Here is a 17,944-nt window from a genome sequence, read left to right as displayed (position 1 = left end):
TAATATAACTAAATGAGAGACGGAGCTTGACTATGTTTTTTTCACTTTTTTTTATTTATAAGCTCCTGACCAATGTCAATATTACTACTAAATTCACATATCATCATCTCCTCACAAGCAGCTAGCTACTTCATAGAGGACAACATCATCGCCGCTCTCTTACTTGCCATCCATCATCCTAGTCTAATGGAGTTCTACACATCAAGCATTTGAATTGGATAAGATCTAACCTACTAGATCAAAACAGAATAACTTTCAACTCTTCGACGATTGTAACTACATGATTGAGATGTTCCTCCCTCTTAGAAATGGAATATTTCTCTAGTGGAGTTAATAGCCAGAGTGCCAGACTACAATGTCCTTTTCATTTGCATTAACCGGTATATAAATAGTGTACAAACTTATGTAGTTACAATCATAGAAACATTCCGCTCCCAAAAGGGAGGAATGTTCCAATCATGTGGTTACAACCATAGAAGAGTCGAAAGTTATTCCATTCTGATCCAGTAAACTAGGTTTTATCCAATTCAAATGCTTGAGGCGTAGATCTCCAGTAGACCAGAATAACGGATGGCCGAATGATGGCCAAAAGATCCCTCAGAAATCCCTCACCACACATGCCCCTTTCTCCTTCCTCTCCCAATCTTAAGGTGTCCATGGCCTTTTCTAGGGTGGCTAGAATGATGTACAAACTTATGTAGTTGCAACCATAGAAACATTCCGCTCCTAAGAGGAAGGAATGTTCCAATCATGTGGTTACAACCATAGAAGAGTCGAGAGTTATTCCGTTCTAATCCGGTAAAATAGGTTTTATCCAATTCAAATGTTTGAGGCGTAGATCTTCAGTAGACCACGATGACGGATGGCCGAATGATGGCCAAAAGATCCCTTAGAAATCCCTCACCACGCATGCCCCTTTCTCCTTCCTATTCCAATCTTAAGGTGTCCATGGCCTTTTTTGGGGTGGCTAGAATGATGTACAAACTTATGTAGTTGCAACCATAGAAACATTCCGCTCCTAAGAGGGAGGAATGTTCCAATCATGTGGTTACAACCATAAAAGAGTCGAGAGTTATTCCGTTCTAATCCAATAAACTAGGTTTTATCCAATTTAAATGTTCGAGGCATAGATCTCCAATAGACCAAGATGACAGATGGCCGAATGATGACCAAACGATCCCTCAGAAATCTCTCACCATGCATGCCCCTTTCTCCTTCCTCTCCCAATCTTAAGGTATCCATGTCCCTTTCTGGGGCGGCTAGGAGGATTATTTCACTCTAATTCACTTTAGAGGTGTTATTTCTTGGCTATGCTACCATGGTTAGCATGATATATTGGTCATGCCCTGCAAGCTTGTCAACAAATCATTTTACTTGGATAGATCAAGAGGCTAGTTTGGGCATAAGATGCAGGTAGCGTCTAGCTTCTTCATGCAAGATTTCAGTGCATCTGCCCAATTTATGCAGTTGATTGTATGACCAAGTTCGTTGACAAGTTATAAAGCATCTGGTGAGAGAAAAAACAAACATGTCCATTGGATTGTCTGAAAAAAGAGAAACATCCAGACCATATATTGGATTCTCTTCACTTATTACACCAGAATAGGAGAATAAAGCAAGAGATCTAAAGTGTGACAAAAGAGGTGAGCACTGTATATTATGGCAGCGTCTATGAACTTCATCATCCATGCATTAGCGTACATTTGGAAGCTGCACAAATAATTTTACATTACCTAGGTGGGGATGTGAAAAGATGCTACTAGAGCCAGAAGTCATCCCATTTTCAGCTAGAATAAGCAAAGCCTTTGCAAAAAGGTTAAGAACATTATTATCTACAGCATCAGACGTTTCTTAAGTATTATAGTCTATTGAATCATTGCAAATAAATTAAAACAGCTGAATTTTCTTGCCTTCTTGAGAAAGTAGGAAACATGCCATTGTGGCTTGCTTAAAATTATTAGTCACACCCCACCCCTTTCAAGATTGTCATTTGTTACCTTCTTGAGAAGGTATGAAACATGCCATTGTGGCTTGCTTAAAATTATTAATTAGTCACACCCCACCCCTTCCAAGATTGTCATTTGCCCACGAATCATTTAAACAAGATGTTCTTACCATTTGAATAGAAAGTTATATGCAGTAATTACAATGCCAAGCTTGAACATGCCTCTTTTTGCTAAAATGAGCGATTCACACTATTCTAGTATGAATACATTCAAAAAAAATTAAATAGTAAAATACCCCGAAGTGGGATCGGAGCTGGACCTAGCCTCCTCACGCTGCTTGCTGAGGCTGGTTCAAACGTAAGAATTGCATTTTTGCAAATACCCCCAGCAATATCTTAATATTAGTACTGCAGTGAAGAAGTATGATGAGTGCGATTATTGAGCCCTCCACATCTTCAAGTTATAAAATAAGAGGTTAGATATGTTGATTCCTACCTCAACACACCACTTTGCTTCACCTCCAATCTGTCCTCCTTATAGCCTCTTCACAAATCCCTCACCAGCCAAATTGATACCAATTCTCCATGGTTAAGCTTCTTCTACCTAGTACTAGTGCACCAAAATTTAAATTGGATCCCCCACAATTAAGGTTTGTGTCTCTGGATTGTGTTGATCCCCAACATTAATTCTGTAATGGTCTCAGGGAAATTTAACGCTGATACTTTTTTGAAGAGAACACATACTTCTAAATACATCTATGAAATATCATTTGAATACAGTATCCTGATAGCATCAACTGCTAGATCGCCATTACAGCTTTATTTGAACAGTTTATATTGGCCATAATTAATAATAATCTCTACCATTCAGATGTCATCATAGTCTGTTTTAACCATCGATCATTACAATCTGTGATGGTTTGCGGTTGTGACCCATGCAAAAAGGGTGTTATTGAAAAAGTGGGAGGCTGTGAAGTAGAGCCAGTACTGAAGGAGACTTTGAGCATTACTCTTCCCATACTATAAGGTATTACCACCCTGCAAGATTTATTGGAAAGTGGGGACCTTGTCATAAAGGAGAACAAGTCTTCTCAGCATCCTATTTGTGGGAGCAATCTCTTTCATATTTCTTAAATTTGTCCCAGCCTTAGATGCTGGAATTATTTTATGGAAAGGTTGCATTGAAGTGGGGTTGCCATCTTGGAAGGTTCCAAAACGAAAGCACAAGATAGGATCCTTTTCATAACTTTACTGAGCAACAAGTCTATTATAATAATACTTCCTCACTTTCTTTCAGCTTGGAGTATATGGCCGAGTTGAGTAATTGTTAGATAAATGTTCAAGGTAAAGGTACATTATCTCCAGCTCTTTGATGAGTAGTTCTCAACATTAGGACCTCTAAAGTCTACCAAAGGAGTGGCATCCAGATGGTGGATTGGATTCTTTTTCAGCTAGAGCACTGAAAGAGGAGAATAAAGCAGGAGATGTGAATTGGTGATAAAAGAAGTGAGAATATATTCTGTTACAATTGTAGCACCTGTATACTTCATTATCCCCTATCAGCAAAACGATGGATACTCAAAAGAAAAGAAAAAAGAATCCATTATGATACCTTACCTTTGGCCAGCTCATTTTCGATTAGAACAAGCAAGCCCATGCCACGTTTACAAGGGTTCAAGAGCAGCCAATTTTCTTTTTTTTTTGAACGAAGAACAGCAAAAGTACGTCGAATAGATGCTCATTGCTCGTCAAGCATTACAACCCATTGACTCATTGGAAGTAGATAAATTAGAAGAGGAAGGACGAGATACTCCTGCAAAGGCATTAAACATGCCATTATGACTAGCTTAAAGTTATCGGTCACACCACGGCCCGTTTGTCTTTTGGGGTAGGGTGCCCGCTTGCGTTTTTTTTTGGGAAGATTTTTTTTGCATAAATATTTTTATAAAAATTTAAATTTATGTGAATAGCATTTTAAAATTTATATTTATTTTTATATTTTTATAAAATTTTTTTACACAAATATCCTTAATATAACAATTTTTTCTAACATCGTTAATAAAAATCATATTTATTTTAATTAAAAATAAATATAAATTATGAAATTATTTTTTTATCTTCCATCGCGATTGCCTTTATTTTTTTTATACATCTATACATTAAGAATATTATAGTCATTTTAATTTGAAATTATTAATTTTTTTAGAGATGTTAGATGGTATGGATATATACGCAAAAATAAGAATAATAAAATAAAATAATAAAATAAGTATTTTATGAGAGTATATATTTAAATATTAATTTGAGAGGACATACATATAAAATTTGATATTTAGTAAGATTTTTTTGTTTTTAGTAGCGGTCACGCCACAGCCCTTTGGCGCGCTTGCCATTTATTAATAAAAAATTTTCCGCCGCTGGGGGCAAGTTTGGGCAGGAGCAAGCCTTTGGTTCCTATAGTAATTTAGGCCCTGTTTGGGGGAGCTTTTGGCACTTTCTGGCCCTCCAAAAGTACTTTTAGATGAAAAACTGTGTTTGGTAAATTTTTCAAAAAGCTGTTTCAGCTTTTGCGGGAAGCTAAAAACAGCTTTTGCAAGGAAGCTCCAATTTGGAGCTTTTGGGAGGAAGCTGTTTCAGCTTTTTCGGAAAGCTGTATTTTTGACAAAAATACCCATATTAAAATAACATAATAATATAGTTTATCCCTGTATAAACCTAAAAATCTGCTGGAGCCAAGAACCCAAGCCGTCAGACTCCCTTCCGTAAGAAAAGGTATTTTTCTTTTCAATTTTTGTATGCATCTCTTGAACCACATTTTAGAAGAAAAAAATTTAATCCTTTTCCATACCTTCCAAAATCAATCTATTGTTTTTTTTTTTTTTATCATCAACCTCGCGGCCCACGCTGAGGTCCTCCTCGAGCGTGGACCACGAAGAAGAGCCCCTGGACCGCGGAAAATTTAATTTATGAGAAATTATGGAAAATTATTATGGAAAATTATTTTATACTAATAATTATAATATTTTATACCTTTATTTTTGTATTATACTATAAATATAATATCATATTATATTATATCATAATACATTAATATGTTATGTTAAATAATTTAATATTATGTTATATTATGAAAAATTAATTTATTATAATAATTATAACATTTTATACCTTTATTTTTATATTATACTATAAATATAATATCATATTATATTATATCATAATACATTAATATGTTATGTTAAATAATTTAATATTATGTTATATTATGGAAAATTACTTTATACTAATAATTATAATATTTTATACCTTTATTATTGTATTATACTATAAATATTATATTATATTACATTACATTATAGTACATTAATATGTTATTTTAAATAATTTAATATTATGTTATATTATGGAAAATTAATTTATAATATTAATTATAATATTTTATACCTTTATTATTGTATTATACTATAAATATTGTATTATATTACATTACATTATAATACATTAATATGTTATTTTAAATAATTTAATATTATGTTATATTATGAGAAATTAATTTATACTAATAATTATAATATTTTATACTTTTATTATTGTATTATACTATAAATATAATATATATTATATTATATCATAATACATTAATATGTTATGTTAAATAATTTAATAATTTAATATGTTAATAAAATAATACATTAATTTACTCTAATAATTATATTACTATTATGCTATATTAACATAATATTATTTTATATTAAATAATATTATACTATATCGTATATTTATGTATTAATTTATGTTATATTTTATTATGTTCTGTTGTATAATTCTATGCAATGTCCTTTATGGTAATTTTGTCATATAAAAGTACTTTCTTAGTTTGTTTACCAAACACAAAATAAAATACCACAGCACTTTACGAATGTAGTTACCAAACAGCAAACAGCTTTTTATAACAGCTCTACTTCAGACAGCTCTACTTCCAACCGCTCTACTTCCAACAGCTCTACTGCCAACAGCTCTCCCAAACAGGGCCCCTGTTTGGGGGAGCTTTTGGAGGGCCAGAAAGCACTTTCTGGCCCTCCAAAAGTACTTTTAGATGAAAAACTGTGTTTGGTAAATTTTTCAAAAAGCTGTTTCAGCTTTTGCGGGAAGCTAAAAACAGCTTTTGGAAGGAACCTCCAATTTGGAGCTTTTAGAAGAAACTGTTTCAGCTTTTTCGGAAAGCTGTATTTTTGACAAAAATGCCCATATTAAAATAACATAATAATATAGTTTATCCCTGTATAAACCTAAAAATCTGCTGGAGCCAAGAACCCAAGCCGTCAGACTCCCTTCCGTAAGAAAAGGTATTTTTCTTTTCAATTTTTGTATGCATCTCTTGAACCACATTTTAGAAGAAAAAAATTTTTAATCCTTTTCCATACCTTCCAAAATCAATCTATTGTTTTTTTTTTTATCATCAACCTCGCGGCCCACGCTGAGGTCCTCCTCGAGCGTGGACCACGAAGAAGAGTCTCTGGACCGCGAAAAATTATTTTATGAGAAATTATGAAAAATTATTATGGGAAATTATTTTATACTAATAATTATAATATTTTATACCTTTATTTTTGTATTATACTATAAATATAATATCATATTATATTATATCATAATACATTAATATGTTATGTTAAATAATTTAATATTATGTTATATTATGAAAAATTAATTTATTATAATAATTATAACATTTTATACCTTTATTTTTATATTATACTATAAATATAATATCATATTATATTATATCATAATACATTAATATGTTATGTTAAATAATTTAATATTATGTTATATTATGGAAAATTACTTTATACTAATAATTATAATATTTTATACCTTTATTATTGTATTATACTATAAATATTATATTATATTACATTACATTATAATACATTAATATATTATTTTAAATAATTTAATATTATGTTATATTATGGAAAATTAATTTATAATATTAATTATAATATTTTATACCTTTATTATTGTATTATATTATAAATATTGTATTATATTACATTACATTATAATACATTAATATGTTATTTTAAATAATTTAATATTATGTTATATTATGAGAAATTAATTTATACTAATAATTATAATATTTTATACTTTTATTATTGTATTATACTATAAATATAATATATATTATATTATATCATAATACATTAATATGTTATGTTAAATAATTTAATATTATGTTATATTACCAAATATTAATTTACTCTAATAATTATATTACTATTATGCTATATTAACATAATATTATTTTATATTAAATAATATTTTACTATATCGTATATTTATGTATTAATTTATGTTATGTTTTATTATGTTCTGTTGTATAATTCTATGCAATGTCCTTTATGGTAATTTTGTCATATAAAAGTACTTTCTTAGTTTGTTTACCAAATACGAAATAAAATACCACAGCACTTCACGAATGTAGTTACCAAACAGCAAACAGCTTTTTATAACAGCTCTACTTCAGACAGCTCTACTTCAGACAGCTCTACTTCCAACCGCTCTACTGCCAACAGCTCTTCCAAACAGGGCCAAAGTCTTTCATAATCCTCCGGGCCAAGTAGTTTGTGACGGATTGATGATGGCAGGGATTGGGAACTTTACAATCTTTTTACCTTTGACAGGGTCTTACATGTAAAAATGCTTATACGACGATTGGGCTAGGTCCCATCACGTGGCGTGCCAGGATTAGTTCAAAGTTAGCATAACCACTTTTCTATATAACCCCCTTTGAAACCTTAATATTACTAAGTTATTCAAAAGCATAAGATCTATGACTAATATGCTCATAGTGATTGCAGTCAAAAAAATATGCTCAGAGTGACGGTGCCATCTCTAATTGAATTAGAGATTATAGATGTCGATCCCTTCATCTAACTCTTCGCCTCCCATCATCTCTTAGAGGATAGAATCCGCCCACAAATCCCTCACCAACCTCTCCCATCTCCCCGCTTCCTCTCCCCCCATGGCTCCAAACTAATCCCCAGCTTCGATCAATGGATATATTTTTATGGGATCGCATGGGAGGACTCTCACAAGATCTTTTATGAATTTGCTTGAAGATGTCTTTTCTCCGAACACAGTAATTTTTGCTGTGTCACGACTGGTAGCGGTTCCCCCATAACCCATCTTTTTTTTTTATTTTTTTGTTTTGGGTACATAACCCATCTACAAAATAGCCGGAAATAGATGAGTTTAGTCCTTGATTTGCGAAGACGAGAGATTCCGATAAAACACCCATTTATCTTACCGCTAGAAGGCAATAAGAAGAACTCTCTCCAATAATCCAATCTCACTCCGTTGGGAGATCAGCGCAAAAATCCAGCAGTTCTCTAGATCGTATCCCACAGAGCCAGCAGAAGCAACTGGCTTTCTGAACTTCATAGAACTGATCAAGAGCAGCTCTGTTGAGGGAGGGGCAAAATGGATTCCATAATTGCTAGAAACAATCAGCGGGCGTAGTGAATTATAAACATACTTCCCATAAGCTATATGCAAATATCTTCAGAGCCAAAAGCCTAAAAGCCTGACTCGAGTACAAGCAAAAAGTAATTACTCAAGCAGCATAAACCAGACAGAAACACCACTAATATCCGAATCTCAGACCATCCAAGATTCTATGGAAATGCTTATTAACCACACAAGTCTTAAAAGAGTTTTAAGACCCTTTATGCAGTACACAGTAAAGCAGAGATGATCCTTCATGAAACATGAGGGAGCCCTCACTGGGCCATGTGCAGCTCAATCTTCTTCGGCAGATCATCTTTGTGAGCACCAACGAGCTTCTCCACAATAGTTCCCTCCTTCAGGAATATGAAAGTGGGCATTGCTTCTATTGCCCAGTCTTGGGCAACCGACTGCCATTACAGAACTAGTTATTAGACAACCAGCACAATCAAATGGACACGATAGCGCAAATACAAGCGTTCACAGCAAAGGAATGAGGATGCCTACCTTGAGCTCATCAACATCCACCTTCAGAAAAATCACATTGGTGAACTTCTTAGCCAGCTCAGCAAAAACTGGGGCAATCATTCGGCAAGGTCCACACCATGAAGCAGTAAAATCAATGACCATCTATAGCAAGCATGACATCCAAAATAGTCAGATCTCACAAATATCGTAGTATCAAAGAAAATATACAGTTTCTTCTCTCTCTCTCGCGCACACATAAATGGTGAGACGCTTGCTGAAATCTATGGAAATGCTCGTCTAGCTACACACCATTCTTAAATCAAGAATCAATTCAAAGACATTAACTTTGTTACTCCAATGATATGGGCCTAACATATACAAGTTCTCTTGAAAATTTAAACAAAAGAAAAACTATCTAGAAACTAAATAAATCACAATTTGTTGTATCAAGAAAAATTTTAAGTCAACTCAAGTAGCGCACACAAAAACACACACATGCAGAGAGAGAGAGAGAGAGAGAACCGGCCCTTGAGGAAAGAAGAGAACATCAAACTGTACAAAACTAGTAAAGAATGAAACAAATCAACAGGGTTCACATTTCACATATCACAGCCACAAGTCCAGAACAAGCCTGTAAAGAGATAGAAACACTTTGATAAATGACGCATAAAAATCAAAAGAATATGCTGAAACATGATAGACACCTCCAATCATAAATTAAAAGAACAAGAAAAGAAACACTTCAAGTGATTAGTTAAAAGCAGAATACAAGTAACAGCTACTTACATATTCATCTTAGTCAGGTAGAAAAAACTAAGTCATCAAACCTATTGTTTCAAGTTCTTGTTAATTAACAGTTTAAATAAGCAAAGTGGCATAAGATAATTGAGGCCCTGCAGATTACTACAGGTAGTAATGGGTCAAGTTGGGCTGGGTTGAGACATAGGAATTAGGGAAAACTTGTCAAACCCAAAACAACCTTTTTATTTAACAGTTTTGAAATCCAAAACTAACCCAACCTGTTCATAAAACAGAATGACCTTGCCCAATTCACGTAACTTGATTGATATACAAGTCAGATCACATCAGGTCTGTGAAAACAAGTTAAAAGGGTTTTAAACGAGTTAGAACAGGTCTTGAACAATTTAAGCGGGTTTAACAAGCCTTAAATAGGACAGGATGTAACCGTGCCGACCTTACCCAATTAAACCCTACAAATATGATAAATGGGTTAAATGAGGACAACCTGTTTAGGATCTTGACCTTTTTATCCTGAACCTGCTTATCAGGTGTCAATTGCAGGTCGGGCCATACATCACCACCCCTACTGATTACTGCAAATTAATTCTATCAAACCAATATAGAACTCGCTTTAATAAACAATTTGACCAGACTTGCAGATAAGAAATATGTGCAAAAGTCAATGTTGTTGATTCTATCAAAACGCCACCACTAATAGAAAAAATGGAAATGAATTGACATCTTTGTTTTGCTATCACAGATTAAGTTGGCAATTGAACCAACTCAATGTAAAAGGAATCATCTAGTTATTGATTTTTACATGAAGGATTTTGGCAAAACAAATAATTCCAACAGTTAGGATAGCCAGGTAATAGTATGGGACCATGATACACCATAAAACGATGTGAAAATGAATGACGTGACACAGCATCCGTAGATAATAATAATAATAAATATTTTTTGGATCTAAATATGAGGAAGTCGAAAAGGACTGCTCAACACCCTTAAACTGAGGCAGGAGGCTCCTAGCATTAGTTCGATAGATACATATTCCTTCCCCCGGTTGGACACCATGAACATACCAATGTAAAATGGAATTGGATATGACGCATGGATCTATACAGACCAAACACAAAATGATGATAATAATGATTTCAACAGTGATAATAATGTTTATCCTCATCTAAATTCAAATAATTGCAATAAAAATAAAGCAAACAAAATTAATAAAAAAAAGAAGGATAAAAGCAGAACCGTTGGAACTGATTCCAGGCACGATTACAACTTAAAAGAGAAAAGAATATTTAGACCAGGGCTATCAAATCCAAACCCCCCACTGAACTATACAAAACCATGAGGAAGATTCCTAAAAATGGTGCTCACATACATACACATATACGTATTTAAGAAAGAAATCTTCGAGCAAAAAAGGAAAATCCAAAATTTAAGTTCAATTTTTTCCCATTAAAATCTAGATAATAGTGAAATCAGAACATGCAACCATCACAAAAAAAAATGAAATATTATCTAAAAATCCAATTTTGGCAGATCAACCAACCCTACGAAAAGGACCACATCAAATCCATCATCCAGATTCCTCAAAACCTTAATAACCCTTCAGTAAATACAATCAAACGAAAACCAGAAAAGAAAATCACACAAAAAAACTCATATCAAAACAAACCAATCATCCAGATCCAAATAAATCGGAGAAATCCATCGAGAACAAAACCCTAAAATCCTCGAATCAAAGAAATGCATTAAAAGCGCCGAGATTTCACATCGATATAGCGATCTAAATCCCAAAAAGATGAGAGATAAAAAAACACAGGGATCCGGAAGTAGGGTCGATAGGAGCGGATTAGGCTTTACCAGCTTCTTGGATTCATTGCCTTCTTGGAGCTGCCGGTTCCACTCTTCGACGGTGTGGCAAGCGATCACCGCTTCCGCCATCGTTCTATCTCCTTATCTCGATCGCTCTATCTCCCTCTCCTCCTTCGGTGTCTACGATCTAGGGTTCGACGCCACAAGACCCCCACCCACCCACCCTTTATATAGCCAAACCTCCCCCTAAATTACGTAAACGCCACTCCTCGTATTTCTGTATTGCCCGTCTGGCATATTATCACGTCCACTTGTCAAGATTCCACCGAGTCGGTTGCGATTTATATAAATTGGTCAAACTTCAAATCTGAACTCATAACATCAAATTTTAAATAGAGTTTTTTTTTCATAAATACCTTCTAAATATTTAAATTTACATAAATATCTTCTAAAAATTTATATTTATTTATATATCCTCGTAAAATACTATTTTTACACTAATGCTCCTCGACCCTTCTAACAATATTAATACAAATCATATTTATTTTAATTAAAAATAAAATAAAATTTTAAAATTATTTTTTTATCTATCATTGCGAATTGTGATCGTCTTATAAATATTTTTTTTACACACCTATCCATTAAAAATATTTTAGTCATTCTAATTTGGAACTGTTATTTTTTTTAACGACGTTAAATAGTGTGAGCACGTAAAAAAATAAGAATAAAAAAATAAAATAGCAAAATAATTGATTTACAAAAATATACATATAAATATTAATTTTAAAAAAATATTTATGTAAAATTTAAGATTTTAAAAAATATTTGTAAAAAAAATACGGCCACCTCTACCAACGTGGTGGCCCCATTATGAGTAGTTTTCTTGCTATTATTATTATTAAATTAGCGATCAGCAGGTTGGAATTCTGTATCGCGTATTATAATTTTGTGTTGAAATATTTATTTTTTATACTACAATACTGCATCACGGACGGTGCAGGGCCCACGATGATTTAAAGCTTATCGTTTTGGTGGATATGCCAAATAAGGGTGCAAATGGATCTGGATCCTGGGTGACCCTGATCTGATTCATTTTTTGTTTGGATTCTAATTTTGGTCGGATCCGAATCGGATTCGGGTCGGATCCGAGTTCGAGTCGGATCGGGTTCGGATCTGAACCACTTTTGGGATAGAATTTGGGCAAATCTAATTTGGTCATATCATAATTATGAGGTGCTGGGTGACCCATGACTTGAAAGACTTGCAATTGACCTCCAGTCAGAACAGATGACCCCTGACTTACTAAGTAAGTCGGTCTACAAGCCAAATTTCATATCACACTATTTTTTGTCCATGACTGATTGGACGGAACTTGGTGTCTCCTAGCTCCCCTCTCAGGAGGACAAAAAAAAAATCCCAGACCTTCTTCCAAAATCCAATTCCATTGCAGAAAACTGGCACATGACCCATATTCAGTTCAGCGTTCCCTCATTTAAAAAAAAACAGAAACCAAAGAACAGAAGGAAAAAAAAAACCAGCTACCGAGACACCAGAGGTATCAACAGTGTAATAGATCGAGAGAGGATCTTGACGGACCAATAGTGCCACGACCCATAAAAAAAAAAAACTCTTTTTTGCTTTTTTTTTTTCTCTCTCTCTCTCCTTCTTCGGGTCCATTCGGATTGGATCGGATCGGTTCGATAAATCCAGATCCGATCCAAAAAATGATTCGGGTCCAATTTTAGGATCCGACCCGGATCCTAAAATTCGGATTGGATCGGATCTACGCGGGTCGGACCGGGTCGGGTCTCGAGTCGACCCGACCCATTTGCAGCCTTAATGCCAAGATGTGTGATGTTGATAAATATTTGCGTAGGCAATAATTGAAAGGATGCCATAAGCATGATGTAATTATAAAAAATGATAATTATCCAACTAAATAGGATTCTGATACATCAATGAAAGTCAAATTATATAACTTTTCTAAAGTTTGTTTCAACACTGGTAAACCTCTTTGTTTTCTTGGCTCTTTGAAAAAATTTTCACTTTTTCAAGTGGAATATGTGCAGAATTTTTTATTATGAGGCCGGTACGAATATTGACCGGTCATCCTAATTCGAAAGAGTTTCGAGCTTTACCATCCATTCATTTGCACAGATTTTAAAGTAGACAATAGATAATTCAATGGTGGATGAGCAAGAAGGAGGGCGAATTCTTCTTTGACGCCAAGGATAAAACTACGATCAGTTGGCCGCCAACTACTTGCCCACCAAGATTTCTGGCGGACCCCGCTCGTTTCTCCGTCCCTCGCCATTTACTTGCCCGGCAAGGGTCCTCACGGACACGGCAAAAATAATGGTTCCGTTTCTCTCACTAGTCACATCAATGACCGTACGGTGTTCGGATGGTTATATAGCTTTCCTATAAGATATACTATAAAAAGTTTCCGTCCCGAAAGAGACTGCAAACAATTTGTTTAATAAATTGTTTAATTTTTATATCACGAATTCTATTTTTTCGTCCCAGTACATAGTTAATCATTTTGGTAAGACTCTGTGACCAAAGGAGAGAGAGGACTGTTCGGTCGGAACTCGTTATCCTTTGGTTTTTTTGAATATATTCGTACCGATATCAGCAAAAAAATATTAAATTATCAACAAGAAGATAACAATAAAAAGTAAAATTTTATTTTTAGTGAATTGTATCATAATGCATGATCAAAGATAAATTATTTATTTTGTTATACGATAAATTATTTAATTTATCACATATCTTTATACCTACTAAATAAAAGAGAGAGAGAAGTCCAAAAATAACGAAATCCACGTATGCATCGATTGGATGTATAAAATTTGGAAAAAATGAAAAAGGGAATCTATATTGCGTAGCTTAGATGTATAAAATCTACATGAATAAAAAAAATATTACAAAAATCTCTAAATGTATAAAATATACACAAACATTCATTTTATTAACTCTAAAGTCAGCTCGTAGGTTACATATATAAAATCCAGAAAAAGCAAAAAAGAAAATTCACACACATGTAGATTAGATGTATATAATACAAAAAAAATAGAAAAATCATTAACAAAAATTTCTAGATGCATAAAATCTAGGGAAACGTTTATTTTATTAACTCATAAAAAAATCTATTTATAGATTAGATGTATAAAATCAAAAAAAAAAAATGAAAAAAGAAATCCACAAACACGTAGATTAAATGTATAAAATCCAAAAAAAAGGAAAACTATTAACAAAAATCTCTAGATGCATAAAATCTAGGAAATATTCGTTTCATTAACTTGGAAAAAAATGAGAAGTCTATTCATGCACAAATTATATGTACAAAATCAAGGAAAAAGTAAAAAAAGAAAACTGCATGCATGTAGATTAGATGTATGAAATCCAAAAAGCATTCGTTTCATTAACTTGGAAAATAAGAAATCCATTCATATGTGAATTAGATGTATAAAATCAAGGAAAAAAATGAAAAGAAAAATCCGCACATCTGTAGATTAGATGTATAAAATCCAGGAACGTTCATTTCATTAGCTCGGAAAAAATAAAGTAGTGTGTGCCTTTTGAAGAAAAGTCTTTTCAAAACTGAAATATATGCAAGAATTAAAAAAATAAAAAAAAATTCATCTTCTTTCAAAAAAAAGAGGTTTGGTATTTATTTTTTATTTTTTTGAAAATATCACACCTGACCTTCAAAATATATATAAAAAAAGTCAGTCAATTTCATTAACTCAAAAAAAAGAGGCATGTTTGAAACTAAAATCCATGGAAGAAAAAAAAAAAAAAAATCAAAGTCCGATCCACAAAAATAAAAGTTCCATGTTCCTTCAAAAAAAGAATTGGGTCCATATATACTCTCCTAAATATTGGATTTTGTTTGAATACCCTTCCAAAATTAATATTTACATGTTTTGCCAGTCTATCATTTTTTTATTTTTATTTTTGCATATGTATCCATGCTATCTAATGACGTTAAAAAATTAACGGTTTCAAATTAAAATAATTAAAATACTCTTAATGGGTAGATATATAAATAGATCGCGACTCCGATAGCAGAAGAAGATAGGAACGATAATATAGTTTTGAAATTTTATTTTACTTTTAATTAATATAAATATGATTTTTCTTAATACCGTTAGAACAACCGCTAAATTACGAGCATTTGCACAATAACAGAGTTTTGCGAGGGTATACATGCAAATATTAATTTGGAAAGGGTATTTATGCAAAATTCGATATTTAGAAAGATATCCATGCCAAAAATCTAAAAAAATTCATTTATTTCTATAAAATTCCAAAAAATTAATTTTTTATCAAAATATCCTGCAGCCCTTCAAGTCCGTGCCCTTAAAAAAAAAATCCTTTCATTTCTATAAATTCCAGAAAACCATATTAAAACCGTTAAGAAAAATCTCTACATGTATAAGAAAAAAAAGTGGAAGTTTTGGGGATATGCCAAGTTGCCCGATGCTGATAGATACGTGCATAGAGCTGTTGTAAGCGATAATCGAGAGGATACTTTATTTATTAATATAAGTAAAATTATATAACTTAAAGAGGAAGTCTTCTCTTGTTCGCACGAGGTTTTTATACATGGAATGTCAACATGTATGCATCATGCTTGACTTTCCGGACGTGACTATGATGTCGAATGGCGGTCACTTCCACTTGCCCGAGGAACGTGGTTGTATTCTTCACGCAAAAGAAAAATGCACCTAATAACTGGGTGGCGTCGAATGTGGCTGGTCATTTTAGAGTATCTTGTGAATTAGAAAAATAAAGTTGTCTAGAATATTTCAAAATTTATTATTTCTTAATTTTATTAGATGTACATGTACTAAAACGATTTGAATCATTTATTATAAAAAAAGCGTTCCCTTTTTTTTTTTGGCTGAAGGCGGGTGCTTCATACAGTGCATGTACGAATATACCCAATAAGATCAAAATACAATAACTCGCGGAGTGCCAGTGACAGCTCTCCCTCCTCCGAACAAAGGGTGTACTCCAAGTGGTGGGCCCCATAGGCGGCCAGCCAATCAGCCGCCCCATTGGCCTCCCGAAATACATGCTTGGCCTGGACGGCCCCCCATCTCTCATCATCCTGACTATATCGCAGATAAAGGGGTGGTCTGTGCTCTCACCCCTCGACCCCCTCTGGATCCACCCAATGACAGTGGCAGAGTCGCCCTTCAAAATAATCGAGCTGGCCCGTAAAATTATATAATTTAAAGAGGAAGTCTTCTCTTGTTCGCATGAGGTTTTTATACGTGGAATGTCGACACGTATGCATCATGCTTGACTTTCCGGACGTGACTATGATGTCGAATGGCGGTCACTTCCACTTGCTCGAGGAACGTGGTTGTATTCTTCATGCAAAAGAAAAATGCACCTAATAACTGGGTGGCGTCGAATGTGGCTGGTCATTTTAGAGTATCTTGTGAATTAGAAAAATAAAGTTGTCTAGGATATTTTGAAATTTATTATTTCTTAATTTTATTAGATGTACATGTACTAAAACGATTTGAATCATTTATTATAAAAAAAGCGTTCCCTTTTTTTTTTTTTTTGCTGAAGGCGGGTGCTTCATACAGTGCATGTACGAATACACCTAATAAGATCAAAATACAATAACTTGCGAAGTGCCAGTGACAGCTCTCCCTCCTTCGAACAAAGTGTGTACTCCGAGTGGTGGGCCACATAGGCGGCCACCCAATCAGCCGCCCCATTGGCCTCCCGAAATACATGCTTGGCCTGGACGGCCCCCCATCTCTTATCATCCTGACTATATCGCAGATCAAGGGGTGGTCTGTGCTCTCACCCCTCGACCCCCTCTGGATCCACCCAATGACAGTGGCTGAGTCGCCCTTCAAAATAATCGAGCTGGCCCGTAAAATTATATAATTTAAAGAGGAAGTCTTCTCTTGTTCGCATGAGGTTTTTATACGTGGAATGTCGACACGTATGCATCATGCTTGACTTTCCGGACGTGACTATGATGTCGAATGGCGGTCACTTCCACTTGCTCGAGGAACGTGGTTGTATTCTTCACGCAAAAGAAAAATGCACCTAATAACTGGGTGGCGTCGAAAGTGGCTGGTCATTTTAGAGTATCTTGTGAATTAGGAAAATAAAGTTGTCTAGGATATTTTGAAATTTATTATTTCTTAATTTTATTAGATGTACATGTACTAAAACGGTTTGAATCATTTATTATAAAAAAAACCGTTCCCTTTTTTTTTTTTTTTTTTGCTGAAGGCGGGTGCTTCATATAGTGCATGTACGAATACACCCAATAAGATCAAAATACAATAACTCGCGGAGTGCCAGTGGCAGCTCCCCCTCCTCCGAACAAAGGGTGTACTCCGAGTGGTGGGCCACATAGGCGGCCACCCAATCAGCCGCCCCATTGGCCTCCTGAAATACATGCTTGGCCTG

At 33.9% G+C, this 17,944-nt stretch overlaps 1 protein-coding gene across 1 annotated transcript; it reads right to left on the bottom strand.

Annotated features, from left to right (window-relative positions):
• Positions 1 to 8,470: 8,470 nt before the first annotated feature.
• Positions 8,471 to 11,714, bottom strand: LOC103710201 (thioredoxin H1-like). The gene is made up of 3 exons (XM_039134559.1): positions 11,540 to 11,714; positions 8,966 to 9,088; positions 8,471 to 8,868 (listed from the first exon to the last, which is right to left on the bottom strand). The coding sequence occupies exons 1-3, from the start codon at positions 11,618 to 11,620 to the stop codon at positions 8,734 to 8,736; spliced, it is 339 nt and encodes a 112-aa protein (XP_038990487.1). The 5' UTR covers positions 11,621 to 11,714; the 3' UTR covers positions 8,471 to 8,733.
• Between the last annotated feature and the right edge of the window lie 6,230 nt (positions 11,715 to 17,944).

The sequence above is a fragment of the Phoenix dactylifera genome, chromosome 16 (assembly GCF_009389715.1).
Source record: "Phoenix dactylifera cultivar Barhee BC4 chromosome 16, palm_55x_up_171113_PBpolish2nd_filt_p, whole genome shotgun sequence".
Taxonomy (NCBI): Eukaryota; Viridiplantae; Streptophyta; class Magnoliopsida; order Arecales; family Arecaceae; genus Phoenix; species Phoenix dactylifera.
This window is presented reverse-complemented; position numbering and strand designations above follow the sequence as displayed.